This window comes from Sander lucioperca, chromosome 24 (genome assembly GCF_008315115.2).
Source record: "Sander lucioperca isolate FBNREF2018 chromosome 24, SLUC_FBN_1.2, whole genome shotgun sequence".
NCBI classification, from domain to species: domain Eukaryota; kingdom Metazoa; phylum Chordata; class Actinopteri; order Perciformes; family Percidae; genus Sander; species Sander lucioperca.
In genome coordinates this window covers 9,389,868-9,404,810 of record NC_050196.1, presented here as the reverse complement: position 1 = coordinate 9,404,810, position 14,943 = coordinate 9,389,868, and the positions used below count along the sequence as shown (strand labels likewise).

At 44.7% G+C, this 14,943-nt stretch overlaps 1 protein-coding gene across 2 annotated transcripts in view; it reads left to right on the top strand.

Annotated features, from left to right (window-relative positions):
• Positions 1–14,943, top strand: part of nrp2a (neuropilin 2a) — a 60,591-nt gene that overhangs the window by 28,191 nt on the left and 17,457 nt on the right. For both annotated transcript variants that reach the window (XM_031291844.2, XM_031291845.2), the window contains exons 5-11: positions 879–1,034; positions 1,656–1,825; positions 2,522–2,677; positions 9,860–10,004; positions 11,784–11,959; positions 12,392–12,571; positions 12,679–12,823. In XM_031291844.2, coding sequence (XP_031147704.1) covers positions 879–1,034; positions 1,656–1,825; positions 2,522–2,677; positions 9,860–10,004; positions 11,784–11,959; positions 12,392–12,571; positions 12,679–12,823 — 1,128 coding nt within the window. The remainder of the gene's footprint in view (positions 1–878; positions 1,035–1,655; positions 1,826–2,521; positions 2,678–9,859; positions 10,005–11,783; positions 11,960–12,391; positions 12,572–12,678; positions 12,824–14,943) is intronic.

Sequence of the window (14,943 nt, the reverse complement as noted above, 5' to 3'; positions counted from 1 at the left end):
TAGTGACTGCCATAGGGTAATGTTAGCCGCTGTGGTGCTGATAAAAAAAAACATTAGCAGCGGTCAGAGGTGAACTTCCCTCCTCTCTCTTGCTGACTTTCTTTCCCCCTTTTTTTGAAATGTGAAGCAGAGAACTGAGGATTTGCTCTAATTATTCTATTTGCAGTTACTAAAAAGGGATCCAAGTGGATTTAAAATTGCAATTATAGCCTTGAATTTGGGAGCTTTGATAGCTGAAAACAATTTATACCATTCAAAGTTGAGAATTAGGAGGAAATTAAAGTGTAACCCAGTTACAGTGAGCCGAGTCCTCGGGCATGAAAGAGGGACAGGAGACAAAACGGAAGGGTAAAGATTTTGGAGGTCTGGTTAGGGAGGTATTCTTGAGACTATTGTAATTCTCTCACTCGCGCGCGTGCATGTGTGTGTGTGGGTGCGTTTGTCTGCAGCTGATCGCAGTGCAGCTTGCATTAAGGCAGGGATTCCAATCCCCCTGCTGGGCCCTGGCTGAGACACACATGGCAGATGGAGGGATAGACAGGAGAAAAAAGGGAGAGAGAGAGGAATGATGGGAGGAAGAAATGTGGTGGAAGCATGCTGTGACTCATTAGACAACACTTACTGAAGCAGCGTGGCCACTAAAAACCTGTCTTTGCAGTGCTGGATTCCTGGATTTTCCATGGAAAGTACACAGTAGCATCTTATAGCAACCAGATATTACTCAGCTTTTCTAAATCAAAGCACAAACCCCTTCCTGTTTTAGTGTTTTACAATTTATTGCAATATCACCCTCAAAATGACTTGAAAATGAAACTATTTAGAACCACAAAAACTACAACGTGTTTACGTCACTTTGATTTATGTGTGTGTGTCCGCAGTGGCTCCTCTGATCGGCCGGTACTGTGGGACAAAGATCCCTCCAGAGATCCAGTCGTCCTCCGGCCTGCTGTCCCTCTCCTTCCACACCGACATGGCTGTTGCCAAAGACGGCTTCTCCGCCCGATACAACATGACGCACAAAGAAGTCAGCGACTGTGAGTGCGAGATAACTTTTTTAGCGAGAGCGTGTTTGCGCGTGCAAATGCTCTCTGTGTTGGTTTGTCTACCTGTTTTTCTTACCACCTATATCTTCTCCCTTTTCAACCGTTTCTTCTCTGTCATCTCTGCTGACACTCTTCTTTCTTTCTTCATCTTTTACTCCTCTTACCCTCTCGATCTTTTCAGCTTTGCCTATTTTAATGCTATTTAAATCTCAGAGCTCTCTCTCACCCCATCTCAGTCTATTTTGCTCTCTCCTAAGAGAGCAGGATTTCTCAGAAGCAGACTCATACTATTTTCTTTCAGAATATAAATTAACTTCACCTCAATTTACCTCTGCTCACCTGTTGGGCTGCTTTCTGTCTCCCTTTGCCCTTTCTCTGTCTGGATTTACCTTTTCATCGCTGTCTTCAAGCTCTATAATATGCAGCTTAGATCTTCCCTTTCAGTGCTCTTGCATCTGTTATCCATTCTATTCAACTTTCCTTCCTTCCTCTTTTCCTTTTTTTTCCCAGACAGCTTATTTTCCGTCTCTACAGTCATGTCAACAAGTAGACAGTTAACGCTCTGCTTTCTCCATCTCATTCTCCCCTCTTCCCCTCTCTCTCCCCCACCAGCGTTCCACTGTAGCATGGCACTCGGTATGGAGTCGGGGAAGATCAGCGATGATCAGATCACCGCATCAACAACATTCTACGACAACCGCTGGTTGGCACGCCAGGCCCGCCTCAACAACGACGACAACGCCTGGACGCCTTCAGAGGACAGCAGCAAGGAGTATATACAGGTCCGGTTTTAAAGATCTGAAAATTCTAATCATTCCACACAAAAAGACCACACGGAGTGAGACATCTGAATCAGCATTACTTTCACTCGCTGAGGACAATAAATGTAGTGAATTTGTCTCTGTGATACTATAGTATAGAGGAGAAGATGCAGTGAGCACCAGCATCTCGTATACAGTGAGGACATACAGCAGGACACACACACACTGAAAGGAAGGAACTGTAAACTGATGATAAGAAGGTGCTTCTGCGCTCTCAATCTTTTCTGTCTCAAACGCACCGGCCCACGCGTACACATGCATACGTAGACGCACACACGAGCGCAGAGGAGAGCAGCAAGGCGCCCGTGATTGATGAAGGCGCTCTTCAGGAATGCATCCCAACACTACGCCATTGATCTTTGCCTCCAGCCTTCCTTCATATATACACACGACAATGCAAAAAAAAACACACACACACACACACACACACACACACACACCCTCCCACCACCTAAGCTCCCTCAGCAGTAGGCCACAGTCGGTGTCCATCCCCTGCTGTCTGTGTGATAGATAGACACACCAGCTGGTCTGTCTCTGTTATCTACATCAGCCCTGAGCACCATAAATCCCTACAGCAATCTACACCGCCGTCCTATTAATCTGTTCCATTTGGTTATTGAGATTTTTTAATTATTTCTTTTTTTGCTCCTTTTCCAGGTTGACCTGCACTTCCTCAAGGTTTTGACAGGCATCGCCACACAGGGGGCTGTTTCCAAGGAGACGCAGAAGTCCTACTACGTCACTACCTTCAAACTGGAGGTCAGCACCAACGGGGAGGACTGGATGGTCTACCGGCACGGCAAGAACCACAAGGTAGGAACTAGCAGAAGAAATGCACATATCAATATCAATATCACTTTCCTCATCCAGGGCATGGAGTTGTAGTTACAAGGCCCCCTTTTTTCAATCTTTATACCACCATCCTGATACGTTCTTCAACAACAGAGGCTGTTGTGTGCGTCCGAGAGTCATATCAATAGATGGAACATTCCTGAAGGAGCCGTTACCCTTTGTGGACTGTTTATGAACCGGATTCATGAACCCAGTCATGAGGTTGAGAAAGAGGGAATTGCAGGGAGGAAGAGATAGAGATAGAGAGAGGAGGGGAAGCTGACAAACAAGAACATGGAGTCCTCTATGTTCCCTTATCTGGGCTTCATCATCTCTCTCACACAAACGTGCGCACGCACACATAAACACACACACACCTGGGGTTGTGAAGTCATACCAGATGTGGACTGAGCAAGTTTGGGTTTCATAGCAACATTATATTTGTGAAAATGACGGTGTTTAGTGTTTTGTGTGTAGGATGGGGAGCTGCATTCACACATAGGCCTGTGTATGAATGTATATACAGTGCAGGTTGTTGTTGTTGTTGTGAGCTACAGTAAGCCTGTCTCCAGGGGATTTCAACTCTGTCCCTCACATCTGGGTTAAGGTCACTGTGGATTGCAAGCAGCAAAATAGAGAGCGGCAAGTCTAGAAGGGAGGTATGGAGGGTTAATCCACACTCACTTACCCACACTGACTGGGGGCCCCCTTCTGTGTGTGCCCGTGATTGGTTTGGGTGGAGCTGGTCGGGGGTATTTGATGTGGAGATTATTGAGCAAAACGTGGATTTGACTTAAAAAATCGACATCTGTGCAATTTATTAGACCCCCCCCCCCCACACACACACACACACACACACAAAATCCTCGCTGTCTGGAGATCTGTGCATGTCGGCGCATATGTATATGATGTGTGCCTGTCTGCGCTACTGTGTAATCTGAGTCCACTAATCTGTCTGAGCAGAAAAAAAACTGTTCAGACACTTTCAGACAGATGCATCAACGTGCATTTGGGAGAGATGCTGCTTGTATGAGTAGTCGCTATAAAATTGGTTATGTTTTCAGCTTTTAGAAGTCCAGTAGGAAAATGAAAGATCAATAAAAGATAGCAGACACATTCAACTCGAGTAACAGCCAACCAAAGGGTTTGTGAATTTTCCTCAAAAACAAGTTGAAACCAGAAAATCAAGCCTGCTACTTTTACTAATGGAACATTACAATAATAAATAAATATATGAAATAATTAAGTATACCTTCTATTCGTGATGATCATAAAGAAAACATGACAGTTACAACATTTTTGTGCAATAGGGCTCTCGAAATATGCTTAAAATCCACAAGGATGTATTGTGCATTCACATTCTCTGATGTATAATACAGAGATCTGAGATTACGTTGGATAAAAGTTTCTCTTTATATTTTTGTTGACCACAGACTGACGGATGGATGGGATTCAGGAATAACACCTTTGACTAATGGCACATAATTTGCCGTCGTGATTTGAGCCCGGCCTGACTTTATAATGCTGAAACTGAAGAGATTACTGTACTCCTAACTCTCCCCGTCAGCCAGGTTCTCCTCTGGTCCCCGTGGGCTGCGGTTGAATCTTCCGTGACTGCTAATCCACCAGTCTGGTCGTACAAACTCCCAGTTAGCCCGTCCTAAGCCCCCTAAAGAGCCCTTAAGTGGTTGAAACTGAATTCTCGTCAGGGAGTCCTGTAATGACTGGGATTTGGTTCTTCTAATTGTCATTTAACAGTGAGCTCGAAGTTAATGTGCCTTTGGAAGAGTGTGTATGCGTGTGTCGGTGGTGTTTAAGGAAGGTTGAGCCGTGAGTCTGCATCAGATATGAATCACCCATTAATAAAAGGACCAGCTTGGCAGTTCTAGCCTCACTGTGTTCGTTATTGGGGGAAAGAGCTCGTTGCCATTTCTTGTCAAGATATGTGTTCTTATTTGCTGTGTTAACAAAGACTGAAGGATTAAATGCCAATAAAGATTATTTGACTGAAAGAGAGGCAGAGAGAAGCTGAAAAAGGAAAGGCATTGTGGGAAATGGTGCTTTTTTTGTAAAGAAATGAAAGTGCTGTCAGAAGAGAAAAACACTGCAGATTGCAAACCTCAGTCACACCAGCGTGTGTGTGTGTGTGCGTGTGTGTGTGTGTGTGTGTGTGTGTGTGTGTGTGTGTGTGTGTGTGTGTGTTTGATTTTCTGCAAGCCAACACATTTTCAGTTTGACACCCATGTGACTTGTTAATTTTAAATCACACTCCTCTCATATGCACCTCATTACTTGATGAGACGCTAGCACACTTAGGAATTGCATATCTCTCACAGACACACACACTCGCACATGGATACAAAAACACAATGATTATTTTTTGCAGCGGTACCATAGACACAAGTGGGCATCCAAACAAATTAACATTAAAGGCACACACTGTCATCCATCTGTGAGGAAAATCTTATCAGCCCCAGCGCTAACCAAGCATTGTGTTACTGAAAAGCATTGTGAGGCTGTGCTTAATCTGTCTAACACACACACACACACACACACACACGCACACACACACACACACACACACACGCACACACACACACACACACACACACACACACACACAAAAACACACACACACACACATAAAGTAACCTGGGAGAGGAAAAAAATAAAAAATAAATACGCCCACACAGCATTTCAGCCTGCTCCTCCATCACGCTGTCACACACCCTCACACAGACACACACTTAGTTTTTTACTGACTCATTCTTCAAGCTAATGCAAAATACTAACATAATTCCTGCATAGGAGTCAAACACAACTGGTAACGTTGGTACAAGGTGGGAGACTTCGACCTAAGGTGGTTTTGTAGGGATCACTGCTTCCACCTTATATGCACACACACACACCGCTCGCTCTTAGAGCCAGTAGTGGAGAGCGGCCAGCTGGAACCAGTTCCTACTGTCAACATCTTCATAGCGAGAACGAGGGAGGGAGAAAGCGTCTGGAGCAAAGATGGAGGGTTGGAGGGGGGTAATGGCTAGAAAGAAAGAAAGAAAGAGAGAACAAGAGAGAGACAGAGGGAATAACTAGAGCAAGAAGACAGGGATGACGAGCGTAATGGACAGAGAAAGAGACTGGGATCGAGGGAACAACACAGGGATGAAAAAGCGGCTGGGAAACAAATAATGTCTTGTGCAGAGCCCGCCGCGTCTCCCTGTGGTGCCATCAGCTTGAAGGAAAACAGTGGCAGAGGAAGGAGACATGTGCCAATAACACAGAATTGAGAGAGAAAGGGAGAGATGGTAAATGAATCAAGCTATGATGCATACATCTATCCACCCCTCGTTTTCCAGAGAGCAAATGTTCTTAGCTCTAACAAGAATCCAGTGAAATTAAGTCTGTTTTTGATTCACACAAGCTTCTTTTTTACTCTGTTTACTGGTCCAGGGCGTTAGATCTTGTGAAAGGTGTTTGCTATTACACACGCCTTTCACGGTGACCTCGTTCTCCGGAGAGGTCATCAATAGTTAAATACCCATGGTGCCTGTGTCCCGACAATGTCCACACAAACAAGTCTGGCCGCCGCATGCTGCTTTTTGTGTATGTGTGTGTGTGTGTGTGTGTGTGTGTGTGTGTGTGTGCGCAGGGCCTCGTTATATTTTCATGAGCCTCCACAATCGGAGACGCAACATGACAACGTTAATTATTCAGCCCACCTCGCCTGCACGTCACGTGACTGACAAGGCTCACATTGACACACATAGACAATCAACAACCAAAAACATGCTAGTCGTCGGGCAGATTACAGAGGTGGTCCAGACAGCAGACTGGCAGCTTTGCCCATCTACAATACAAGCATACATTTCAATTCGTGCCACATTCCCAGTTAGTCAAAAAGTAACCACGTTATCTACAATTTGGTCAATGAGCAACCATCTGCTTCCTCAGGCCATTGACCTTTAACCTTGGAAGTAATGGGTTCAGGGGTCAAATGAGTGACCTCTCAGGTAGGGGAGGAAGTGGAGGAGACAGAGTAGCTGAGAGCCAACTGACAACTTCTCTTAGTTTTTGTCTCTCGTCTGTCTTTAGTTTGTTCTCTCTCCTCTCACATCCAAAAGAAAAATGGAAAGAGCGTCTTGAGAGCCAATTGTTATTGAATAAATTGTTCTTTTGGTGTAATAGTAATGTTGGCCATAGTCTCTGCTTTTATCCAAAGATGAAAACAAAGGAAAGCAGCTGGAAATATTGCACCGGCTAATAGCCTTTTAGTCATGGCGGGGCATATCGAACGATTGGACATTTCGGGGAAGTTTTAGTGGGCAAATATTTAACAGACATATCTGAATTATTTATGGACCTAATCATGCCATGTTTTTTTAAATTTTGATCACATAATTTCTTTATCACAATGGATGTAATAGTCTGCAATTCATTTCAAAAAGAAGGACAGGAGTTTTGCCTTATTAAAGTGCTCATATTATGCTCATTTTCAGGTTCATAATTGTATTTAGAGGTTATATCAGAATACGTTTACATGGTTTCATTTCAAAAAACACCATGTTTTTGTTGTACTGCACATTGCTGCAGCTCCTCTTTTCACCCTGGGTGTTGAGCTCTCTGTTTTAGCTACAGAGTGAGACAGCTCACTTCTGTTCCATCTTTGTTGGGAGTTGCACATGCGCAGTACCTAGGTAAGGACTTCTAGCCAGTCAGAAGCAGTGTATGAGGGCGTGCCATGCTAGCAGCTAGGTGAGCATTATAACGCATGTTACAAAGTGACGCACGCTCGTCACAGAAGTAAAGGCTGGACTACAATAGAGCTGTTTGGAGCAGTTTATGAACAGTGTTTTCTGTTGGAGATGGTAAGTCCCTTTGGGGTGGACTTTGGGCTATTTCACTTTGTAAACCTATAATGTGCACAAAAAAGATATATAACACAATAAAGGAAAGGGAAAAAGCCAAAAAGCATAATATGAGCACTTTAAGAGATAAATACTTTGATTTCCTGTTTCAGTGATGAATGTGTTCGTTGTTCTGTCCTTCCTACTCGCCGCCACTCCTTCCACATTCCTCTGTTCATATTCCAGTTATATCTGCTGCCCTCCATTCAACCTTCTTTTTTTTCACCTCTCTCTCTTACCCGCCTCCACCCCTCTCTTCATCTGTTTTTAACTATTCTTCTGAGGACTCTTCCTCCCTGCAGTCATTTTCTTGTTTTTCCTGTCCTCTCTGTCTTTCCTCCATGCTGCTCTTTGTTTCATAGTCAGAATATCTTGGGAGCGGTAAAGATGGGTCGGTTGAACTGTATGTGAGGCAAGCCCTCTATCATACGCCCGTCTTTGTGTGAGCATGCGTGGGTGTTTACATAACCCCCATAAGAGCCCACATCCACTGTTTGGCCTCTTAGGTAAACATAACAGCTGTCTATCCTCATCCAGCAGCAGATACAGCAGCGATAGAGCTGCTTATCTGTTCAAACACTCACACTGCTTTGTATTGCCAGTGTCAGCTCCACTTGATTAAATCAGGCCATGCCCAAAATCAAATAAAACCCCTCGAGTAGGATTTTGAAGTCGTATCTCTCATATATCCCACTGGTTATGGAATTTCTGGAATATCATATAATTTTTTTTGGAAGCATGCGCCAGACAGGGAATTTTACAAATAGGTCACTTTACACCAATATGGCAGAGTAATATGTTTAAACTCAAACTAAAATCCCACTGTTTATCACTTACTGTATAATGAAAAACAACTATCAAAACAAGACAATCAAATCTTTAGGCTAAGGGAGCGTGCTTTGGTTTGATCATCCTGTGCTTAGATTGGAGTAAAAGAGAAATCATGTAGGGATCTTTTTTAACAGATGATGCCTTTTAATCTTTAATTCAGCTGCTTGTAGCAGTTGTCGTACCATCTTACCGTTGTGCGTAGTGGCCGTGATGTTCATCAGTGTGGTTTTGAGAATATTTGTCGGCTCTCCTATCAGCCGGCCTGGTCGACCACAGACCAAGTCAATGACACTTAACAGTCACTCAGGCAATTAAAAGACACTTCCTCTGCTCATCTGATCGTGTAGGATGTATGTGTGTTTGTGTGGTTTCCTGTGGTTTCCTGTGTCTTTGTGTGTGTGGTTTCAGTTTGTAGCCACCAACAAGAGGAAGAAAGGCAGAGGAGGTGAGAGAGGATGTGTGCAGTGATATCAACGGTACGGTCTTGAAGAAAACATTAAGGAGAAAACGGCGGTGTTGAGATGTAGGTATTCAGAGGGATGTGGTAACGACAGACAGAGAGTAGGAAGAGAGGAAGTCATTTATAATTACAAACCGTGAGTTATGGTTTTGGGAAACCTTGTGTGATACAAAAAAACGAAAGAAAGGAAGACTCATGTCTGTCATTGAACGTCCCTATCCAACGCCCTCAAGCATCATGGGATGCTTTTCTGCCCAAAACAGGAAGTAACTTGACCACCCTGGTTACATTTGCCCTCTGACCCCTGCTGCCCCACCCGCTGCTTAAGAGCAAATGGAAGGAAGGGAGTGTTCATAGGGAAGAAGTAAATGTTGATGCTTTGGGAAGTTAATTTCACTTACATCCTGCCCACCTGGACAGACTTCCTGCGTCCGACGGCCAATCATGTTTGGTAGTTTCAGGTCATGTCTCCCACAGCTTCCTGCGACCAACAGCGTCGAGGTGTAGGTGTGTAGGTGTATGGCAATTGGTGTGTGTGTGTGTGTGTGTGTGTGTGTGTGTGTGTGTGTGTGTGTGTGTGTGTGTGTGTGTGTGTATGTGTGTGTAACCCTCATCCATCGTCGGGTTTTCCCAGCCTCCCCAGCACCGAACCTTTGACCCCAAAACACATCGACAGCTGGGCTGGTGACATTGGATCCGTGTTTGGGTTGTCTCTGCTTTGTCCGGCCTGCCACTGTGTGTGTGTGTGTGTGTGTGTGTGTGTGTGTGTGTGTGTGTGTGTGTGTGTGTGTGTGTGTGTAGCCAAGTGAAACCGTGCACCGTGGGTGGGTGTAGAGCCAGAGGTAGTGTGTGTGTGTGTGTGTGTGTGTGTGTGTGTGTGAGAAAAAGAGAGATAAGACCTTACCGGCATAAGCAGCACATCTCCTTCTGACAGTAACCTTTGTCTTCTATTTGTCTTTGTTTTCCCAGATTTTCCACGCCAACACAGACCCAGCCGAGGTGGTTCTGAACCGGGTCCCGCAGCCAGTCCTGGCCCGGTTTGTTCGTATCCGACCACAGACTTGGAGGAACGGCATTGCCCTGCGCTTTGAGCTCTACGGATGCCAGATTACAGGTGTGTGTGGGCATGTCCCAAGGTTAGACCTTTCTATTTCGCCTAAGGAAAGTTGACTTTGCCAGAATCATCACGCTGCTTTCGCAATTGTGCAGTTTGACTGAACACACACAACAACAGTTTTCTGCTGGACTCGGGTTCTCGATCAAAGGCAATTGAACAAAGCTGATGAGAGGGCTTTAGGGATTTCGAACCAGCAATGTTGTGGTCTGAAGCGTGCCTTTTCTGCTGCTTGTCATTAAAAAAACAAATATAATTTGCTTAAAAAAGATAATTAAACATCAGCTAAACAATAATCTACTAAATCGTGAAAACCAAGAACACACACGAGTGTATTTAGTCTCTTTCCCACACTTTCCCATGCTGTCTTTTAAACATAGCAAGCCTTGGGCTAATTATAGGAAACTTTTACTCTATTCTTCCTTCCAGAGGAACCGCCAGTGTCATTTCCCTCTCTCGACGTTCTCCCACTTCTTCTCCGCGCTCGCTTTCTGTCTCTCGATCTCCCCCAGCGATGCCTCTCTTCCCTCTCATAGTCTTAGATACTCTCTTGATGTGTCCCCTTTGCTATGTGAGCTCCTCTATATTGAGAAATGAGTACCACTCAATCATTCATGGCTCCCTGTTCACTCTTACATCAGAAACTGTGATTCGCTACAGCCTCAACAGCTGCTATTGAAATAACTATTAGCTCTTACAGTACAGGTACACACACACACACACACACACACACACACACACACTCAGGCTAAATATAGCAGATGACCTCAAAAGCAGGCACACCCTTTGAAATGTACACAGACACCACCCACCGGCACATGTATACACTTCCTGTGCCTTTTATTCATTATTTACATCTCCTGCTTTCGTAGTGACATAACAGCATGAAACTTTGATCTGTGTTCTCTTAAACCGTCAGCACAACTAACATCTCCCCATCTCCCTTCCTCCTGCCCTTTCTCTCTTCCTCTGTGACTCTTCCTCAAGCTCTCTCTACCTCATCCACCACCCGCAGTGTCTCGCTCCTCCTCCCTCGGTCCTTTCCTCTCCCACTGTTTGTCTCTGTAGGAGCCTCATCTCAAACATCTTGCTCTCCTCCCAGCATCCCCAAGCCATCGTCCTCAGCTCCGTCTCTCTCTTCTCTCTCTTCTTTTTTGTGCTTTTTTTCCTCACTCTTTCCGCTCTCTACTTCTTTGCCTCCCGACTCCTCGTATTATACCTCCCTTATACCCTTAATCCTCATTTCTCCCTCTCACATTCTCCCTCAGCAAGTTACTTTCAATGCTACTCGCTCATCCATATCTGAATGCGTTTCATTTCATTACATGCAAAAGTGCTTTTGCATGTACGTGGAACTTTCCCTCAGCCAGCGAAAGTACATAAAATGTGTGCAGCACAGTGAACAGACAAGCTACTGTAGAGAATGTAAAGATACAATAACATATTCAAAATGTTTGTGAGATGTGAAGTGCATGAATGCAATGCAGGAAAGTCAGCGTATGCTTTTTTTCCTCACTTAAGGCAATGCAATTGCATATTTAAGCAATAGTGCTGCGCTACACATCTCTTTTTCTCCCTCACCCTCTCCTATTTGCTCCAGTCTAAACTCTTAATGCTCAGTGGCCAGTAGTGCAATCCTGTGGTGAAGCCTAACAGCTCCCGGGTGGGAATATGTGTAACAGCATGAGCGTATGTTAGGTCATCGCTGAAACTTCTTTATCAAACCGCCTCTGAGGTGAAGGTTAAAGTTATCTCTCCCCTCTCCGCCTTCCACTCCAGATGCTCCGTGTTCAGACCTGCAGGGCCTGCTGTCCGGCCTGCTCCCTGATGCCCAGATCTCAGCCTCCTCCAGCAGGGATATGGTGTGGAACCCTGCGACCGCCCGTCTGGTGGCCAGTCGCTCCGGCTGGTTCCCCGCCCCTGCACAGCCCCTGGCTGGAGAGGAGTGGCTTCAGGTACAAGAGGGTTTTTAATTGCATTTAGTGTACATGTTCACTGTTTGTGAAATGTTTCCAGATTATGTCACCATACAAGAGCACCAATAATGAACACCGAAATGAATGCATCTACTGGGAACATATTTGTGCATTTTATATAGTGTGCCATGGGGTTAAGTTTAGTGCTAAATATGCAAGACAAAAGCCAGCAGCAGTATGTTTGTGGTGTCATTTGTTGGGGGTAATTGTTGTTGTTTTCACAGTAAAAATGTCATGTTTATATATGCAACAAGTAGTCCCTTTAAACTCTGGCTTCCACATAGTGTCATTCTAGCTGCCAGAGGCAACCAAGCTAAAACAAGTAGCACAGCTGCATTAAAACATAACCATGTGTTGTTTTGTGTAAAGTACATTCATCACCATGCTTTTATCTCAATCTAATCTCCACAGGTGGACCTCGGTGTGCCTAAGACGGTGCGTGGAGTGATCACCCAGGGAGCGAGGGGAGGAGACGCAGGAAGCGGGGCGACCACAGATAACCGGGCGTTTGTCAGGAAGTACAAAGTGGCACACAGCCTGAATGGAAAAGAGTGGAATTTCATCATGGACAGCAAGACTAGCCTGCCCAAGGTGGGTGAGGGAGGAAGATAGATGGGAAAATGATGTGTTTGCAAGTAACCTCCCCCATACAGACAAACCACCAAGATGAACATTTGTATTTGTGTATTTTTGGACAGATCTTTGAGGGGAACACACACTACGACACCCCAGAGCTGCGCCATTTTGAAGAGATAGTGTCCCAGTACATCCGGCTGTATCCAGAGAGGTGGTCTCCCGCAGGAATCGGGATGAGAGTGGAGATACTGGGCTGTGACCTTCCAGGTAGGACATTCTGCTGTTGCTTATATGACAGGGAAATCATTTTATATATGATAATTTGCTGCCTACACTATTCCAGGCTGAATTATTTGCCCCGCGCTGTAATGAACCGATCTAACCAGAAGTGAATGGACCATGAGGGAGGTGGCTCACCCGAAAAGCGAGGCTCACATTAGAAATGCACAAGAGTCATTAGAATCTGCCAGAGGTGAGGAGAGACACCCAGTGTTGGCTAAGAAAGGGAAGCATAGTGAAAGCCCGACCCTCAAAGGTTGTGATTTTGATTTTCACCTGGAAAACTGGAGTTAGTTACAACAAGTGTTCGGTTTAAAGGAATGCATCCCCACAGAGAGAGAGAGAGAGAGAGAGAGAGAGAGAGAGAGCGAGAGCATTGGTTTGTTCACTTTCCAGCGTGGTATGTGATCCAGATGTGATGTAGCGCTGGAGCGACACACACACATTTACCAGCACTTGCACACATATGGACTCTCAGTGTTTACCACTCCCTCTGTGCCTGAACAGGATGACTGGGCTATATGACAAGCGTGCACACACACAGAATACACCACAGAAAGAGAGAAATGTACATTTATACTCTCCTGACTCCAAAATGTAAGTTAGCCTTCATCAAGGTGATGTGTGTGTGTGTGTGTGTGTGTGTGTGTGTGTGTGTGTGTGTGTGTGTGTGTGTGTGTGTGTGTGTGTGTGTGTGTGTTTCTGTGCTTTTACAAGTGCCGATACAAGTGCTCTCTCGTTGAAGAGAGATGAAATATCAGAAGAAGCACATCATCATCGCCACTTGTGCATACAGAGTAATACACAGTTAGTACACAGAGTACGTGGCTCTTGTGCTCTGGAAATATGTCAGTGAAAGATAGAATACGACTGTGCTTCAATTTACATGCAGTCCATTAAAGAGTTTACTTTTGCTGCTTTAGATACCTGATATCACTTCCCCATTCCGCACAGGAAACAATGTGTTTTGAATTAACCGTTTGATCGACAATGAACACAAACCCCAAAGATGAAAACAAATTGAAAAAATAAGATCCTCAGGGTCAGAGATTACCACTTGTTGCAGAGGGGTGATTTTGTCAGCTGGTGTGGAGGGTTTTAGGGGAATGTGTCACAGAAAGCTGCTGTTGAGGGTCACACATTGTTCACAGGCCTCTAAAACTCATTAGGAATACTGCTGACATCCTGTAAATCTTTCACTTCCCCTTACACTCAGACTATTCACTTCTTTCTGTTCTGTCTTCAGTTAAGCCCTCTTTTGAATTTCTTCTCATTTATATGATTTAGGCTGATGAAATTGATGTATTTTTTTTTTTTACCCCAAATCCTGCTCAGTGGCGTTTGAACGTAACAGCAGCTACCACAGTGAGGCAGAATAAAATAAGGTCTCTCTCTTCATTCCTACACATGGTTGCAGTTCTTTCTTTTCCCACCCTGAGGCCTAGTGCGTGGGTCCGTCAATGTTTTTGTTCTTTTTTTTGTTACCATGCCTCCTCTCCTTTCCTCCCCTCCTCCTCCATTAGTCATAACTCGCACCTCTTTTCCATGCTCACTGCTGTTGGTCCTGACTCCTTCTGTATCCCCTGTTGATGCGCAGCTGTCTCACACACACACGCACACACATACACACACGCACAGCCTCTACATTGACAGTTTTTTTCTAGTGTACGTGCTCCAAAAATGAAAAATGTATGAGCTCAGGAATGAAATTATAGAGACTCATCTGTAAAGGAAAAGAAAATGCAAAATATCTTATCTCCATTTTTCCAGGAAGGATCCTTTCAGTCTTAGGAGCACTGAATTGTAACGCACACTTGCATGTACACACCTGTAATGTGAATCATAGGTGTCCCAGCTTCCAGCTTTCTGGTTTCTATAAAACCTCAGTTAATATGGTGGCGCTCACTATGAAATGATGACAGTTTGGTCCTATACTTGTTTTGGCTGCATTTAAGCTCTTTATGTCACTGTCATAGCGTCCCATCATTTAGGTGTGTGTGTGTGTGTGTGTGTGTGTGTGTGTGTGTGTGTGTGTGTGTGTGTGTGTGTGTGTGTGTGTGTGTGTGTGTGCACCCGCCTAGGACTGCCAAGCAGAGATTTACAGAAAA